This window comes from Phalacrocorax aristotelis, chromosome W (assembly GCF_949628215.1).
Source record: "Phalacrocorax aristotelis chromosome W, bGulAri2.1, whole genome shotgun sequence".
NCBI classification, from domain to species: Eukaryota; Metazoa; Chordata; class Aves; order Suliformes; family Phalacrocoracidae; genus Phalacrocorax; species Phalacrocorax aristotelis.
Window position 1 is genome coordinate 14368900 of NC_134310.1, and position 13333 is coordinate 14382232.

A 13333-nucleotide genomic window follows, 5' to 3' on the forward strand; every position below is an offset into this window, starting at 1 on the left:
TTTGCAGTTCAGTCATTGACTGGTGGGGGTTTTTTTAGTTTTTAATTGAGAGGTTTTTGTTCAGCCTTGTACGCTTTTATATGTCATTGATTTCATTGGACCTTTATGGATTTTTATAGCCTTTATTTTAGGGCTATGTCTTTTTGGCTAGCTATATATTTTCATTGCATTCTCACTATTTAAAGATAGGGACACATCTCTTTCTGGTCCCTTCTGCTTTTGGATGTTGAATCTCATAATAATGTTGTCCTTTCTTGTGGTTTCACTGTTGCCAATTCTAAATTAACTTCTGTCTACAAATTAAGAATTTCCTCCTCTTGTGAGATGTAGAACAAGCTTTCAAAGCATTAATTGCTTTTGAGAAACTTTTTGTCTAAAAATTGTTTTGTTCTGCCTTTCAAGAGATGTTTTCCTCTCAAATATAAAAGTAATGCACTTGTTGGGGGGTGGGAATCCAGATTCAGTATTTGGCTGTCCTAATAAGAAATGTCATGGGTAGCAACAACACTGTTTTCATGAGTAATGGGTAACTTCTCTCCTAAATTGAAATTCTGCTGAAGTGTCTTAAACTGGTGTATCCAAACCAATTGCAAATTGCAAGGTAAAAGTCCAAATAGAAAAATATCACTAACAACAACTGAGTCTCACGTGCTCATCCCTCACACCTCCATCCCTGCAAATCTGCAACACCAGAAACAAAGCATGATTTGTGATCTAAAGAATGCCTATTATCTACTCAACACAGTTGGAGAGTTACTTCTCTTTCCTTCTGTCTGCTTTTTTTGAATGACTTGGGAATAAATCTCTCCTAGTTCAGCTTTTTTAGAGGAAGAATTTTTCTTAACCTCACAATATTGAGAATCTGTTTCTTATTTGCTTCTAGCTCGGCTTAAAGTAAATACAGATAGACAATTAGTGGCACTCTTATGTGAAGGGTCATATTTGATATTACTGCAGTGATGGTCATCTTGAAGTAATTCCCTACTTGGTGCTGAAAGTAATAATCCGTTCATCTTCATTTGCATAAAGTATTGCAGCCTTTCTACTTTGTCTAGACATTGCCTGGAAGTAGGTTCCTGTTATAGTGACTTTCACACAGGCTGGCTGATCTGCAGAAAGATTCTGAAGATTTTGGCCTTGAAATAGCTGATTACCATGCATGAACATCCTAGAATAAGAAAATGAAAAAAAATCTATTTGCATAGGTTGAAATTCATTCTCACCGGCTGAAGTATTTACATTCTTAGATGTCCACTAAACCAATCCTATTAAAATATGTGGCTGAGGGTTGGGGTTCTTTTCGTGTTCTGTGGTTTGGGGTTTTTTTTTGTTGTTGGCTTTTGGTGGGTTTTGGGTCTTGTGTTTTGAGGGTTTTTTGTGTGTGTTTGGTTTTGGGTTTTGTGGGTTTTTTTTTCTTCCTGTGTAGTCAAGGAAGAGGGGCAAATCTTTTGAGTCTTTTGAGGGCCTTCAAAAGGACAATGTGTCACTTAATACTTTCAAACTCCGTGTCTGGAGGTCTTAAAAATCTCCTTTCTTTTTACGTAGCTAGTAAATTTAGGAAAATGCATTATGATGACAGTTATGTTTAGGAAACTTGCCTCAGTGCAAGCAAAATGCTTTCAAAATCTGTCTAAAGAAAAATACGTTTTGGTTATATTTTGAAATTAAACCTGTAGAAATCTGTGTTGTGTGTGGCTGCTTAATTTATGACTCTCATATTCCATGTAAACATATTGGTGCTATAACATCTTTAGTGAGTGGTGTGTATAATTACTTAAGGTGCAAATTTGTCTCTGTTAGGTGTCAAGACATTGTTTTGAGGACTCATGCTTATAGATTGGCAGTCTAGCAGAGGAGGAAATACTCTCCACCTGTTAATTTTCTTTAAAAATGTAACTAATCCAGAATACATTTTCAGGACTAATATTGTAGTCAGCTGTTTTGTCAAATAACAAGTCATATGCAAGTCTTGGTCATATATAACTTCAGGGATGTACAAACTTTTCTTTAAAAAAATTTAAAAATTGGTTTGTGGCTTTTTCAGATTAATATATTGTCTATATCTGCCGGTAGGGTGAAGGTTTGCCTTCTGGGATGTACAGGTGAATATCTCAAAGACAGAAAATTAATGCAGAATATTTCTCTTTAAAAATCAAACTTTTTATTTTAAATGAGTAGATAGTAGCTGCATGTCAGGTGGTGAAGTCTACCTGCTGCTAAATAATTGTTTGTTCCCCTTGTTTTCTTTGTTGTAGTCTGCGGTTAGCTTTACTAAATGAAGCAAAAGAGGTGCGAGCAGCAGGATTGCGAGCCCTCCGCTATCTCATTCGAGACTCCAGTATTCTTCAGAAGGTGCTAAAACTGAAAGTGGATTACTTGATAGCCAGGTAATTTTCCCTTCCTTCCTTGTTGTAAAGTATACAATTGTAAATCACTTGTCTTTTTTTGTGGTTGAGACAAGTGAGAAAAAGTGTTTTCATATCCTCTTACATTCTTGATATGTAGCTTTATAAAAGTAATTTTTCTTCAATATGAATAATGTCCCTCTTTAAAAATAGAGGGATAATACATCACACCAGCTAATCCAAATAAAATGCTATCCTAATATATGATATATTATGAGTAATTAAAAAATTAGACAAATTATAGATGTTTTTGAATCGTAAATGCCATTAATCATAAATTAATCTGTAGTGTTATTAGAAGGTTGAAACCTCAGTAATTTTCATGTCTTAAGTTGTTTTATGGGAGTTGTTCTGATTCTTTGTATTATAGTGCTTTGTAGCCTCTAGTACAAAGCCAGGGGAAAGAAGTAGTTAATGCCCAACAATTTGTAATCCAAGTATACCCTGTGACACAACAGAAGAATACCAAAGGGCAAACTAATAATGAGGTAATAAGATCAGCATCATGAGTAGATGTAAATATTATAATTTCTAGTGCTTCCTTTGTTAAAATCTTGTTGGATTTAATATACTGATATATATGTGTGTATTTCTGTTTATAAATATACACACAGAGTAAATTTTAGTGTGCTGTTTAATTTTGTTGGAGCAAAAGGACTTTTCTGATCTGAGAACACACACAAAACATGTTGATGTGAAACATTACAAATACTTGTTTAGTTTCTTTTGAAATGACAAATGCAGCTAGCTCAGAAAATATTTGTTGAAGCTGTTATACCTTGTCACTGTATATTTGAGAACATTCTAGTGATTTAATTATCATGAAGATAACTGGAAAAATATAAAATTAAGTTAATTGACCAATCATAATGAGTATACTTGCTGAAAGGCAGAATTTTTAAACAGTCATAATATTCTTCTGTTTATTCAATTGCATAAATATTAATGTGAGATGTTAACAACACTAACTTTCACCTTACCTGTTATAAACAAAATGTTTTTTAACTTATTTTAGGTGTATTGACATACAGCAGAGTAATGAAGTAGAAAGAACGCAAGCACTTCGATTAGTCAGAAAGGTAAAATCTAACTATATATGGTCTTATCAGCTATGCCAATCAGCTGTGCTGACTCCAAGTTTTCTCCATCAGCAGGTTTTTTTCACATAATCTCTAATACCTTACCTTACTTTATCATGTGAGAAGAAGTTATAGCTGATAATTCAAAAGAGACGAGGGGTAGTGCTGAGACTTGTTTTGATTTTAATCTTGTACCACTGAGAATCTTGAGTGGGCTAGAAAAATCCTGCTAATTTTCCTTTGATAGAGATCAAACTGGACAAGATTTTGGGAAAAAACTCTCAAACGATTAATGCAAGGGTATAAGAACCATATTATGTTTCATCTAATGATTTAACTTTATTGTATAATGTGTTTATGCATCTGTAAATCAAGGATGGGAGACTTTCTGCCATTTGGGAAATAAGGCAAATTGCCATCGCTGGAATAATCAGTTGAAGGAACGCTTCTAGCCTTATTGCTTTATCCATAGAGGTTGATGCTATCTGTAGTTCTTTTCTCAGATACATGATAAGACATAGTTAGTCTGTGGTGGTTACCATACTGTGTATCCATGGATGTGAGATGTTTGAAGCTGCAGTAGTTGCATTTTCAAGTTCATCCTAGAGAAATTGGCATATAGAGCTACTGAAGCTATTTTTTTCAGGGAATATAGTACTATGCCTTTGTACTGGATTTCGCTATTCTTTATCTTGCTTACATTCTTCTGCTACTGAGCATCTTAGGAAAAACTACCAAAGACTCAAGTAAGGTTTGAAGTATTTGGAAGAATGGTTCCCCAGGAGTGCTGTGCATTTAATCTGTTTTGTGTGTATGTGTATTTATATATATATATATATGGGTTGAAAATATGGAAGCTTGATATGCAATTTCTTTTCTTAAAATGAGCTCACTTGGTTTCTTACAGAAGAGACAATATGATTGATTAAAAATTGTGCCAAAAACAGTGTTAAAACTTGAACAAAAATCACAACAATAAAAGAATGGATCCTTGAAGAAGTCACAATTTATAAAATTTCTATGCTAATCTGGTTTTAAAAAGACCTTCAGTATAGGGCCAGAATAACTTAAATCAGAAGATGGAATGGAAACACATTTTTAATGAATTTGTTTTACTGGGGTCAGAAATTTGTCCTCATATTCTCGGGCTTTCTTGAACATGTCCTAGTTGAGCAGACTTCTGTCTTGCTTGAAAGAAACAAGAGGAAGCAAGAGAAATAAATCTATTAGTTTGACTTTAAAAAAATGATCCTGAGAGATAAATGTTAAAAGAATCATACAGCTGATCACAAGTGCTTTTCCCCCCCCCATCATTGTGCAAGGATGCTGGACATGGGATGTACGTGCTGTGTAGAGGGATGCTGATGATTCTCTGATGCTGAGAACTGTGTTGATGAATGATGTTTCCTAACATCTTTTGCTACCTAGAACATCCTTGTTTCTTAAAAGATGATGTCAGGCCAAAAAAAAAAAAAAGCCACCCAACCTGGCTACAAGTAAAGTTAACACCTTTTTCATGTCATGTCTGGGCTGCAGCAGTTAAGCATGCATTGGCACAGAGCAGTCAATACTTGAGAATCTCTCACAAAGGATGCTGTGACACATGTCCTGAATGGCACATTCTGTATTTTCACAGTGTCTTTTAATTACCCTGCTCTTGCCCTTTTTCCATCTCTCCTCATCTCCTGCAAGATCTCAGACTCAGTAGTTTGATACCAGGATTCCTAAAAGATTTATATGAAGGTCTTAGGAGAGGAGAATGAATGGTGAATGTAACTATCAGATTTAATTAATTTGTGTGGGAGATAATTTACTATGAGCTGTGGAAGAGCTGAACTGGGTTTCACCAGCATCTCAGAACTGTTTTCTGTTCCAAAGTATGGATGCAATTCTATAACCTCATCTCTGATGGCAAAAACGCCCATGTAAGAATAGAATAAACATAAAACTTTAAAACATTCTCTCACTTTCTTCGCTTTGTTTTCATAGAGTAGAATAACAAAATTTAAAATATCCTGTTTTATGAATTTATAAAAGGCACTTAATGATAACCTTGTTTAAAAAACAGTGCAGGTGAAAGTAGTGTAGGAAGAGAAAAGAAAAACAACTTTAAACTTTTTAAACTTGGTTTCTGATTTTTTTTTAAGACTTTGCTCAGATTCTCTTTTGACTATAATCTGTGGGGGCAGTGTTTATAGAATCATAGAATCGTTTAGGTTGGAAAAGACCCTTAAGATCATTGAGTCCAACCGTTAACCAAACACTGCCAAGTCTACCACTAAACCATGTCCCTAAGTTTCATGTCTACACATCTTTTAAATACCTCCAGGGATGGTGACTCAACCACTTCCCTGGGCAGCCTGTTCCAGTGCTTGATAACCCTTTCAGTGAAGAAATTTTTCCTAATATCCAATCTAAACCTCGCATGGTGTAACTTGAGGCTGTTTCCTCTTGTCCTATCACTTTCTGCTTGGGAGAAGAGACTGACACCCACCTTGCTACAAACTCCTTTCAGGTAGCTGTAGAGAGCGATAAGGTCTCCCCTCAGCTTCCTCTTCTCCAGACTAAACAACCCCAGTTCCCTCAGCTGCTTCTCATAAGACTTGTTCTCTAGACCCTTCATCAGTTTCATTGCCCTTCTTTGGACACACTCCAGCAACTCAATGTCTTTCTTGTGGTGAGGGGCCCAAAACCGAACACAGTATTCAAGTTTAGTACTATCACCTCTACATTTCCTTGTAAGAGCTTTGTCATTTAGTAGTGTTGTTTTTAGCAATGCTTCAGAAAATTGTTTCTCCATCTAATAGAATTTATTCTGTAAATTTTTAAATAATTTAATAGACAGAAAGTTTTATCTTTAAAGCTGAAGTCAGGGTGAGGTATAATATGAACCACCTTCTTTCTTCCTCTTTTTTTTTTAAAGGAATCTTTAAAGACCAAACTCAGTCTTTGTTACTTATTTCTTCATAGCTGTTTTTTTTATAAGTAGCCTTACATTGCCTGTCCTTGGTCTTTAGAATTGCATTTCAATATGTAGAGCAGAACGAAAGCAAATGGATTGTATTTATTATTTGTATTTTTTCTACTAGTCTATTTATTCTCTATCCCTGGAGATACTTAAAAGGCGTGTAGACGTGGCACTTTAGGGACGTGGTTTAGAGGTGGACTTGGCAGTGTTAGGTTTATGGTTGGACTCTATGACCTTAAGGGTCTTTTCCAACCTAAATGATTCTATTATTCTACTAAAACATTTGGAATTGAATGTTAAAAGAAAAAAATCTTTTTCTCATGTCTTAAAACCAAAGAAAACAATGAAGCAAAACAGCCTTAAGAGGCTGCTTGTGTCCTCACAATTAAATACATGTCAATGTCAGTAGAAAAAAAGGTTATAACTTTGTAGAGTACATTGGTACACCCATTCTATTGCTAATTCCTGTTACTTCGTGCCATTGTAAAAGTGAAAGACTGTGTGGGTGGGGAAGAGTTTGGGTTTTATTTAGAGTCCTATCTTAAACTTCCTGTTTTGTGGGTGACAACATTGTATGACAAAAAGTTTCTCAAAAACACGTCTTAAATAAACTTGTTGAAGCGTTCATATATATTTGTCATAATGGTTGGTCTCTTATTTTAATATTATCTGCAAAGGGGGGGAAGTAATCCTCTGAACAAATATCTGTAAGACATAAAGGAGCTATAAAATGAATATAGGACAAAACAATTGTGGAGAAAAAAATTGAAATAAGCCTGCTTTTGTTGGAAACAAAAGGGTTATTAAATTAAACCTTGGTTAGTCATTCTTCAATTAAAAAATAAAACCAATTTGCAATAAAATTGAGACAGAATAGAAGAACAGATTTTAACAGATTTAACAGCCAATCCTCCTTTACACTGCTGAAGAGCTCCTGTGCCATGGAAATCCTCAGCTGCTAGTTCAGGATAAGCAGAATTTACACCAGATTAAGGAGCAAAACCCTGTGCACACCCTAAAGGCAAACACCCCCCCTCCCCCCAAATGAGACTTTGGCTACAAAGGCTGAGTAGCTTGCTATTAATATTTTTTTCATAGTTTGCTAAAATTAAATATACATTTCCTGTATACTATGGAACATGAACATCACTAAAGTTAGAGATGTATTACTAAAGGGAAATAGGTTTTTTGTCTGCTTAAGAAGGAAACAACATAATTTGTTATAGCCCACTCAACCATGTCACATTTTTTCTACTGATAAATAAAATTGAGATGTTAAAAAAATGCTCATTATCCCAATAACATCTAAAAACTTTAAGCTTAACGTGTTTAAAGCATGTGTGTGTTTTGTGACATATATAGCTATATAACTTACGATGAAGCTGTTTGAAGTTTCCTTCCAAATACTATACCAGCTTCTTTTGTTGACTGTCCTTTTTTGTAGTCTGCAGCAGCCTAAGGATCTCTCTACAAAACAAGAGAGTTTAGTCTTGGCTAATTAAAAAGCTGAATAGGTATTGTAGATATCTGGTGCAGTATGAATGAATCCTCTAGAAGAGTTTGTAATCTACTCTGTGTTATTGGATACTGTTCTCTGTCGATAAAGAAATTCCTGGAAAAAATCTGAAGAAGGTAGCGGCAGTTATCTCTGCAACAGTCAGGGTGGTGGTTTTGGTTTTTTTTTAACCCTTTCTTATGATAATAAAATAATATAAAAAAACTGAAGCAGGAAGAAAATTGTAAATTGACAAATGAAGAATTTCAAGATTGCAGAATTGCAGGATACAACCAAGTAATATATGGAGTGGTCTGGTAGTATCTAGGAAACAAAATGCTAGTGAATCTGTGAGTATATTTAGAGAAATATTATGAAGAAACCAGAGGTCTTTTTCTTTCACTTTTGACAGATGATCACTGTGAATGCTTCATTGTTCCCCAGTTCTATTACTAATTCTTTGATAGCAGTTGGAAACGATGGCCTTCAAGAAAGAGACAGAATGGTTCGAGCGTGTATAGCCATTATCTGTGAACTAGGTAAGATAACTGAAAGCTAATTAAGAAAAATTGTGATGTGGTTGTCATCAGTCTTATAAGAGAGTCTCTTCTGTGGGTTCCTATGAAATAGATTGTATTCAAATAATTAAGGATATTTGTTTAATTAATGAATCAGATGTTAAATGTTCATAATGTCAATTTCATATATTTTAGTCATTAGTTTGATATAAAACAAAATCACTTTAACTTAAAATCAAAATCTCTTAAGTTCCTGAAGATTTCAGGTACTGGACTTTCCTTTAAGACTTGCCAGTTTTTGTTACCTTAAAAATGTTTCCCTGCTGCAGTTGATGTTTCTAAAACTAATGGATTGGAAGTAAGGAAAATTCCATACATGAGGTGTTGACAAATGTACAAGTGTTCAGAGAACTACAAAACACTTTCCTTTAAAAGTTTATACAGTGGGTACTGTGGTTAGCTGGCTTCTGAAAGTCAGTATTTGTGTCCATGTAAAGGCTATCTGGACAGTGACTTATACTAACTTCCTATACATGTATGTGGGTGCTGATTTTTAAAGTTGTTTGGTTTGGGGGTCCGGGCTTTGTTGTTTTTTTCAGTTTTGTATCAATCAATGAGAAATAATTTCAGCAACATTTTTGTGCTGGTTTTGGCTGGGATAGAGTTATTTCTCTTCACTGTAAGCTGGTAAAGTGCCGATGGCACGTTGATGCTTTAGTTGCAGTTAAGTAGCAGCTCAGTGTCCTTAAGTAGCACCTATAGTAGCCAGGGACCTTTCCAGCTTCCCATGCTCTGCCACATGAGCAAGAGGCCGGGAGGGGCGGGGCCACAGCCAAGACAGCTGACCCCAACTGGCCAATGGGATATTCATACAATGTCATGACCAGTATATTAACCAGGGCAGTTGGTGCACAGGGGAGGCGGTTGTGGTTCAGGGACTGGCGGCATTGGGTCAGTGGGTGGTGAGTGGCTGTGTCAGGTATTGTTTGTTTTGGTTGTTCATTCCCCCTTCCCCTCACCCCGGGTTTTGCCTCTCTCGTTTTTTTCCTTTTCATTACATTGTTGTTGTTGTTTTATTTTAATTATTAAACTGTTCTTATCTCGACCCACGAGCTTTCTCACTTGTACCCTTCTAATTCTCTCCCCCATTCCGCTGGTGGGGGAGTGAGCAAGCGGTTGTGTGGGGCTGAGTTGCTGGCTAAACCACAACAATTTTCAAGATACAAACTTCTGTTTTAAAAAACTACACAATCTGTTACTTATTTATACTCTAGTATATTTTATTCATGTCAGTCTGGTGAAGCACAAAACCATTTTGCACAGAAATCCAGATGCTGCTCTATGGAAACTTGGTTGAAAATAAGCTGGGAAATTGCTACATAATGGTTGACTGACTGACCATTATTTTTGTTGATGATAAATTAATAAAAAATCTTGATTTATTGTTAATGTCAGTCATTAAAAGCTTTATTGTGTGCCTCAGCAGTGTTCAGGAAGAAAAAGATATATGTACTAAACAGACAAGAAGTTTGTTGTACTAGAAGGCATGAAATGTTTTCTTTCCTATCACTGGCCAAATGTGATTTGTTTTTCTTTATTTAGCACTTCAGAATCCCGAGGTGGTGGCTCTTCGGGGTGGTTTAAGTACCATCTTGAAAAATGTGATTGATTGTCAGCTAAGCCGAATAAATGAGGCTTTGATAACTACAGTTCTGCACCTCATTAATCATCCAAAGACCCGACAGTATGTACGAGCAGATGTAGAGTTAGAGGTGGGTTCAGTTTTACTTGTTTAGTGACAGAAGTTAAACATCATATTGCTAATGAAAATGTTTAATTTTCACTTTTCACTCTGTATTAGTGCAAAATGTTTAAATGCACTATTTTAGGCTAAGAGCTTAATGATTTATAAAACAGGAATAACGTGACAGATTGGAGTGGGACTGAGGAAAGGACAAGACCTGTTAACTGTTCTCATGTGAAAGTAATGCATGTCTTTCTTTTGTTTAGCGAATTTTAGCTCCTTACACAGATTTTCACTACAGGCATAATCCAGACACAGCAGAAGGACAACTCAAGTAAGTGTTAGTGCTGCTACTTATGCTACCAGTTTTGTTCATGGTACTGGAGTTAAACTATTTTTCTTTCTGAAGTGACAAAATAAAAGCAGTTAGCTAATATTAAAATATTTGAAGTTGAATATGATAGCAGGTTAAAATGCAACTTCCTAAAATATTGTTAAGTGTTTCAGATTTAAAAGGGAAAATTAGTTTTACCCTCTTCCCTTCCCCCCATTATATTTCTTTTACTTAAAAATCATCACAATCAGAATTTTTTACTTCAGGTATGGGTTTCTTTTTATCTAGCTTTAAACATCCACAGTGAGGAGTTTGCATTTGAGCTAGTTTTATGTTTGATGGTTGTATGGTCAGGCTCAGAAATGGAAATGAGAGGTTCCAACTTGATATTGGCAGTGGGGGGGGGGAATCTGTGAGGCCAGTCAAGTGTTGGAACAGGCAGGAAAGGTCCTGCAGCCTTAATCCTTGAGAGTTTCTAAGACCCAACTGGATAAAGCCCTATGTATAACCTAGTCTGGTCTCAGAGCTGACAACTTCTTTGTGCAGGAGTTTGGACTAGAGACCTCCTGAGATTCCTTCCAACTTGAATTACTCAGGTTTTTTTTATAATTATTATTATTATCAAATGACAATAGATGCTTAGGTGTGCGTAACTGAATCAGTGTCCAAGTGGCCCCTGCTGTAGTCTTATTGTCAGTGGAGGCTTTGGAGTGAATCGTCTGACCAAATATAGGTGTTTTACTTTTGATGTGATCCTCCTACTGTGGGACCTCTACTGAAAAAGGAAAAGTAACAATACTTTAAAAATTCTAATCTCTGTGTGTGTGTACACATTGCATACATATATACACACACATATATATATGTATGTAACAGATTTTTCTTACTCTGGATTTTGTCCCCCATCTAAAATTTCAGTTAACTACTTTTTACTTGCTATGTTAGTAACACTGTTTGTTTTACAGTAATTAACGTGTATTGGGGCTTTTGTTATTTTAATGACAGAGAGGACAGAGAAGCACGGTTCCTAGCTAGTAAAATGGGAATAGTGGCAGCATTTCGATCATGGGCAGGTAAGATTTGTTTGTTTGTTTGAAGTTGGATGATTGGAAGGGGAATTTTACTTTCTAGTGTAAAAGAGTGGTTTATTTAAACACAGAATCTGTCTCTCTTGATCTGTAATTTCTATCAATACCTTCCTACAGTGGTGCTAAGATGTGTTTTGATATTGTTAAATTGGAGGACTCATACATAGTTTTCTTTGACTAACTCTACTGACAAGACGCAGCTTTTTTTTGTTTTTAAGTATAGAATGTCATTTAAGTTGTACCTTGATGGTACTTCTTGACATTTGATGGGTGAGAGGATGTTGAAAATAGCATCATGTCATAAGAATTTGCTTTTGAGATTGTTCTGCCACTGTAAATAAGAAATCTATTTGTCTATGTGAAGAGATATCAACAGAATAGCTTCATGAGCACCTGCTTTTACCAAGTGCTATAGTTGAAGATAAATTGCAGTATGGACATACTTTTGGATTTTTCATGCATTTCTAAATCACAAAAGTAGGTTTTCGCATCTTTCTAAATTCTTTCTTTGCAATATTACAATATCTAACATGAAGATATTGCCTCAGGGACTGCTCGTTCTTTTAGTCAAGACAGTGTCTTGCAAATAAACTAAATAAGTTGATATGACCATTTACCAAAATTTTAGTTAGGATTTTTACAGGCCGTACTTAAGAAAGATTCAGACTCTATAGAAAAGCTTTTGCTCTGTAAGACTATTTGCTTTATTTTTTAATGTTCTGAAAATGATTAGTAAGCTTAACTTAACATCCAGGTATCCTTCAGAAGTTTTTCACATGTGTTCTTACTTGCTTGGGGAGGAAGCTTGGAAAGTTTGTGACAACTTTGAAACTCCTGAGAAGCAGTTTGATAGGAGTGTTGCTGCATCTTCCTTAACTCAGCCACTTAAACTAATAGCCTGAAAAGTTCAAGTGACTGTAGAAACAGTTGTCTTGGAACATGTTACTTGCTGTGGTACTTTCGCTGTTGTGTGTCCTTTTTGTTTTTTATATTACATGTTACATTGAAGATTAACATCTTAACAGTTTTTAGTACAAAAATGTCCTTGTGCTGTCAGTCTTCCCAAAGGACATGTAGCAAAACCAGGCTTGAGGGTGTTTTTGGTTTTGGTTTTCATGTTATGGCTTTTTGGGTGGTTTTTTTTTGGTTGGTTGGTTGGGTTTTTTTCCCCCTGTCTGTACTGTCTGCTGTGTTCTACTGTTCTGCTCTCCTTATTCTCCAGACTGGGTTATTCTTTAGAGCTAATTACTGTCTCCTTTATCTTCATGTGCGATCATGTCCTTAGAGTTGAAACTGGGGCATGCAGCAATGACTGTATGCACCCAAATCTATTCCTGTGCTGCAGTTGGGATGTGGCCATGTATTGGGTTTGCATGGCAAGATTTTGGTAGTGGTGGCTACAGGGGTGGCTTCTGTGAGAAGCTGCTAGAAGCTTCCCCCAGGTCCGATAGCCAATGCTAGCCGGCTCCAAGACAGACCTGCCACTGGCCAAGGTTGAGCCAATCAGTGATGGTGGTAGTGCTTCTGGGATAACATATTTAAGAAGGGGGAACAAAAAAAACCTTCTCAGTTGCAGCCAGAGAGAGGAGTGAGAATATGTGAGAGAAACAACTCTGCAGGCATCAAGGTCAGTGAAGGAGGGAGCAGAGGAAGTGCTCCAGGCAGAGGTTCCCCTGCAGCCCATGGAGGTTAATGGTGGAGC

General features: G+C 36.0%; 1 protein-coding gene across 2 annotated transcripts in view; it reads left to right on the top strand.

Annotated features, from left to right (window-relative positions):
* LOC142049341 (rapamycin-insensitive companion of mTOR-like) overlaps positions 1 to 13333 on the top strand; it is a 131970-nt gene that overhangs the window by 68774 nt on the left and 49863 nt on the right. For both annotated transcript variants that reach the window (XM_075076976.1, XM_075076977.1), the window contains 6 exons: positions 2256 to 2387; positions 3421 to 3484; positions 8360 to 8486; positions 10068 to 10237; positions 10476 to 10543; positions 11549 to 11616. In XM_075076976.1, the coding sequence (XP_074933077.1) occupies positions 2256 to 2387; positions 3421 to 3484; positions 8360 to 8486; positions 10068 to 10237; positions 10476 to 10543; positions 11549 to 11616 (629 nt within the window). The remainder of the gene's footprint in view (positions 1 to 2255; positions 2388 to 3420; positions 3485 to 8359; positions 8487 to 10067; positions 10238 to 10475; positions 10544 to 11548; positions 11617 to 13333) is intronic.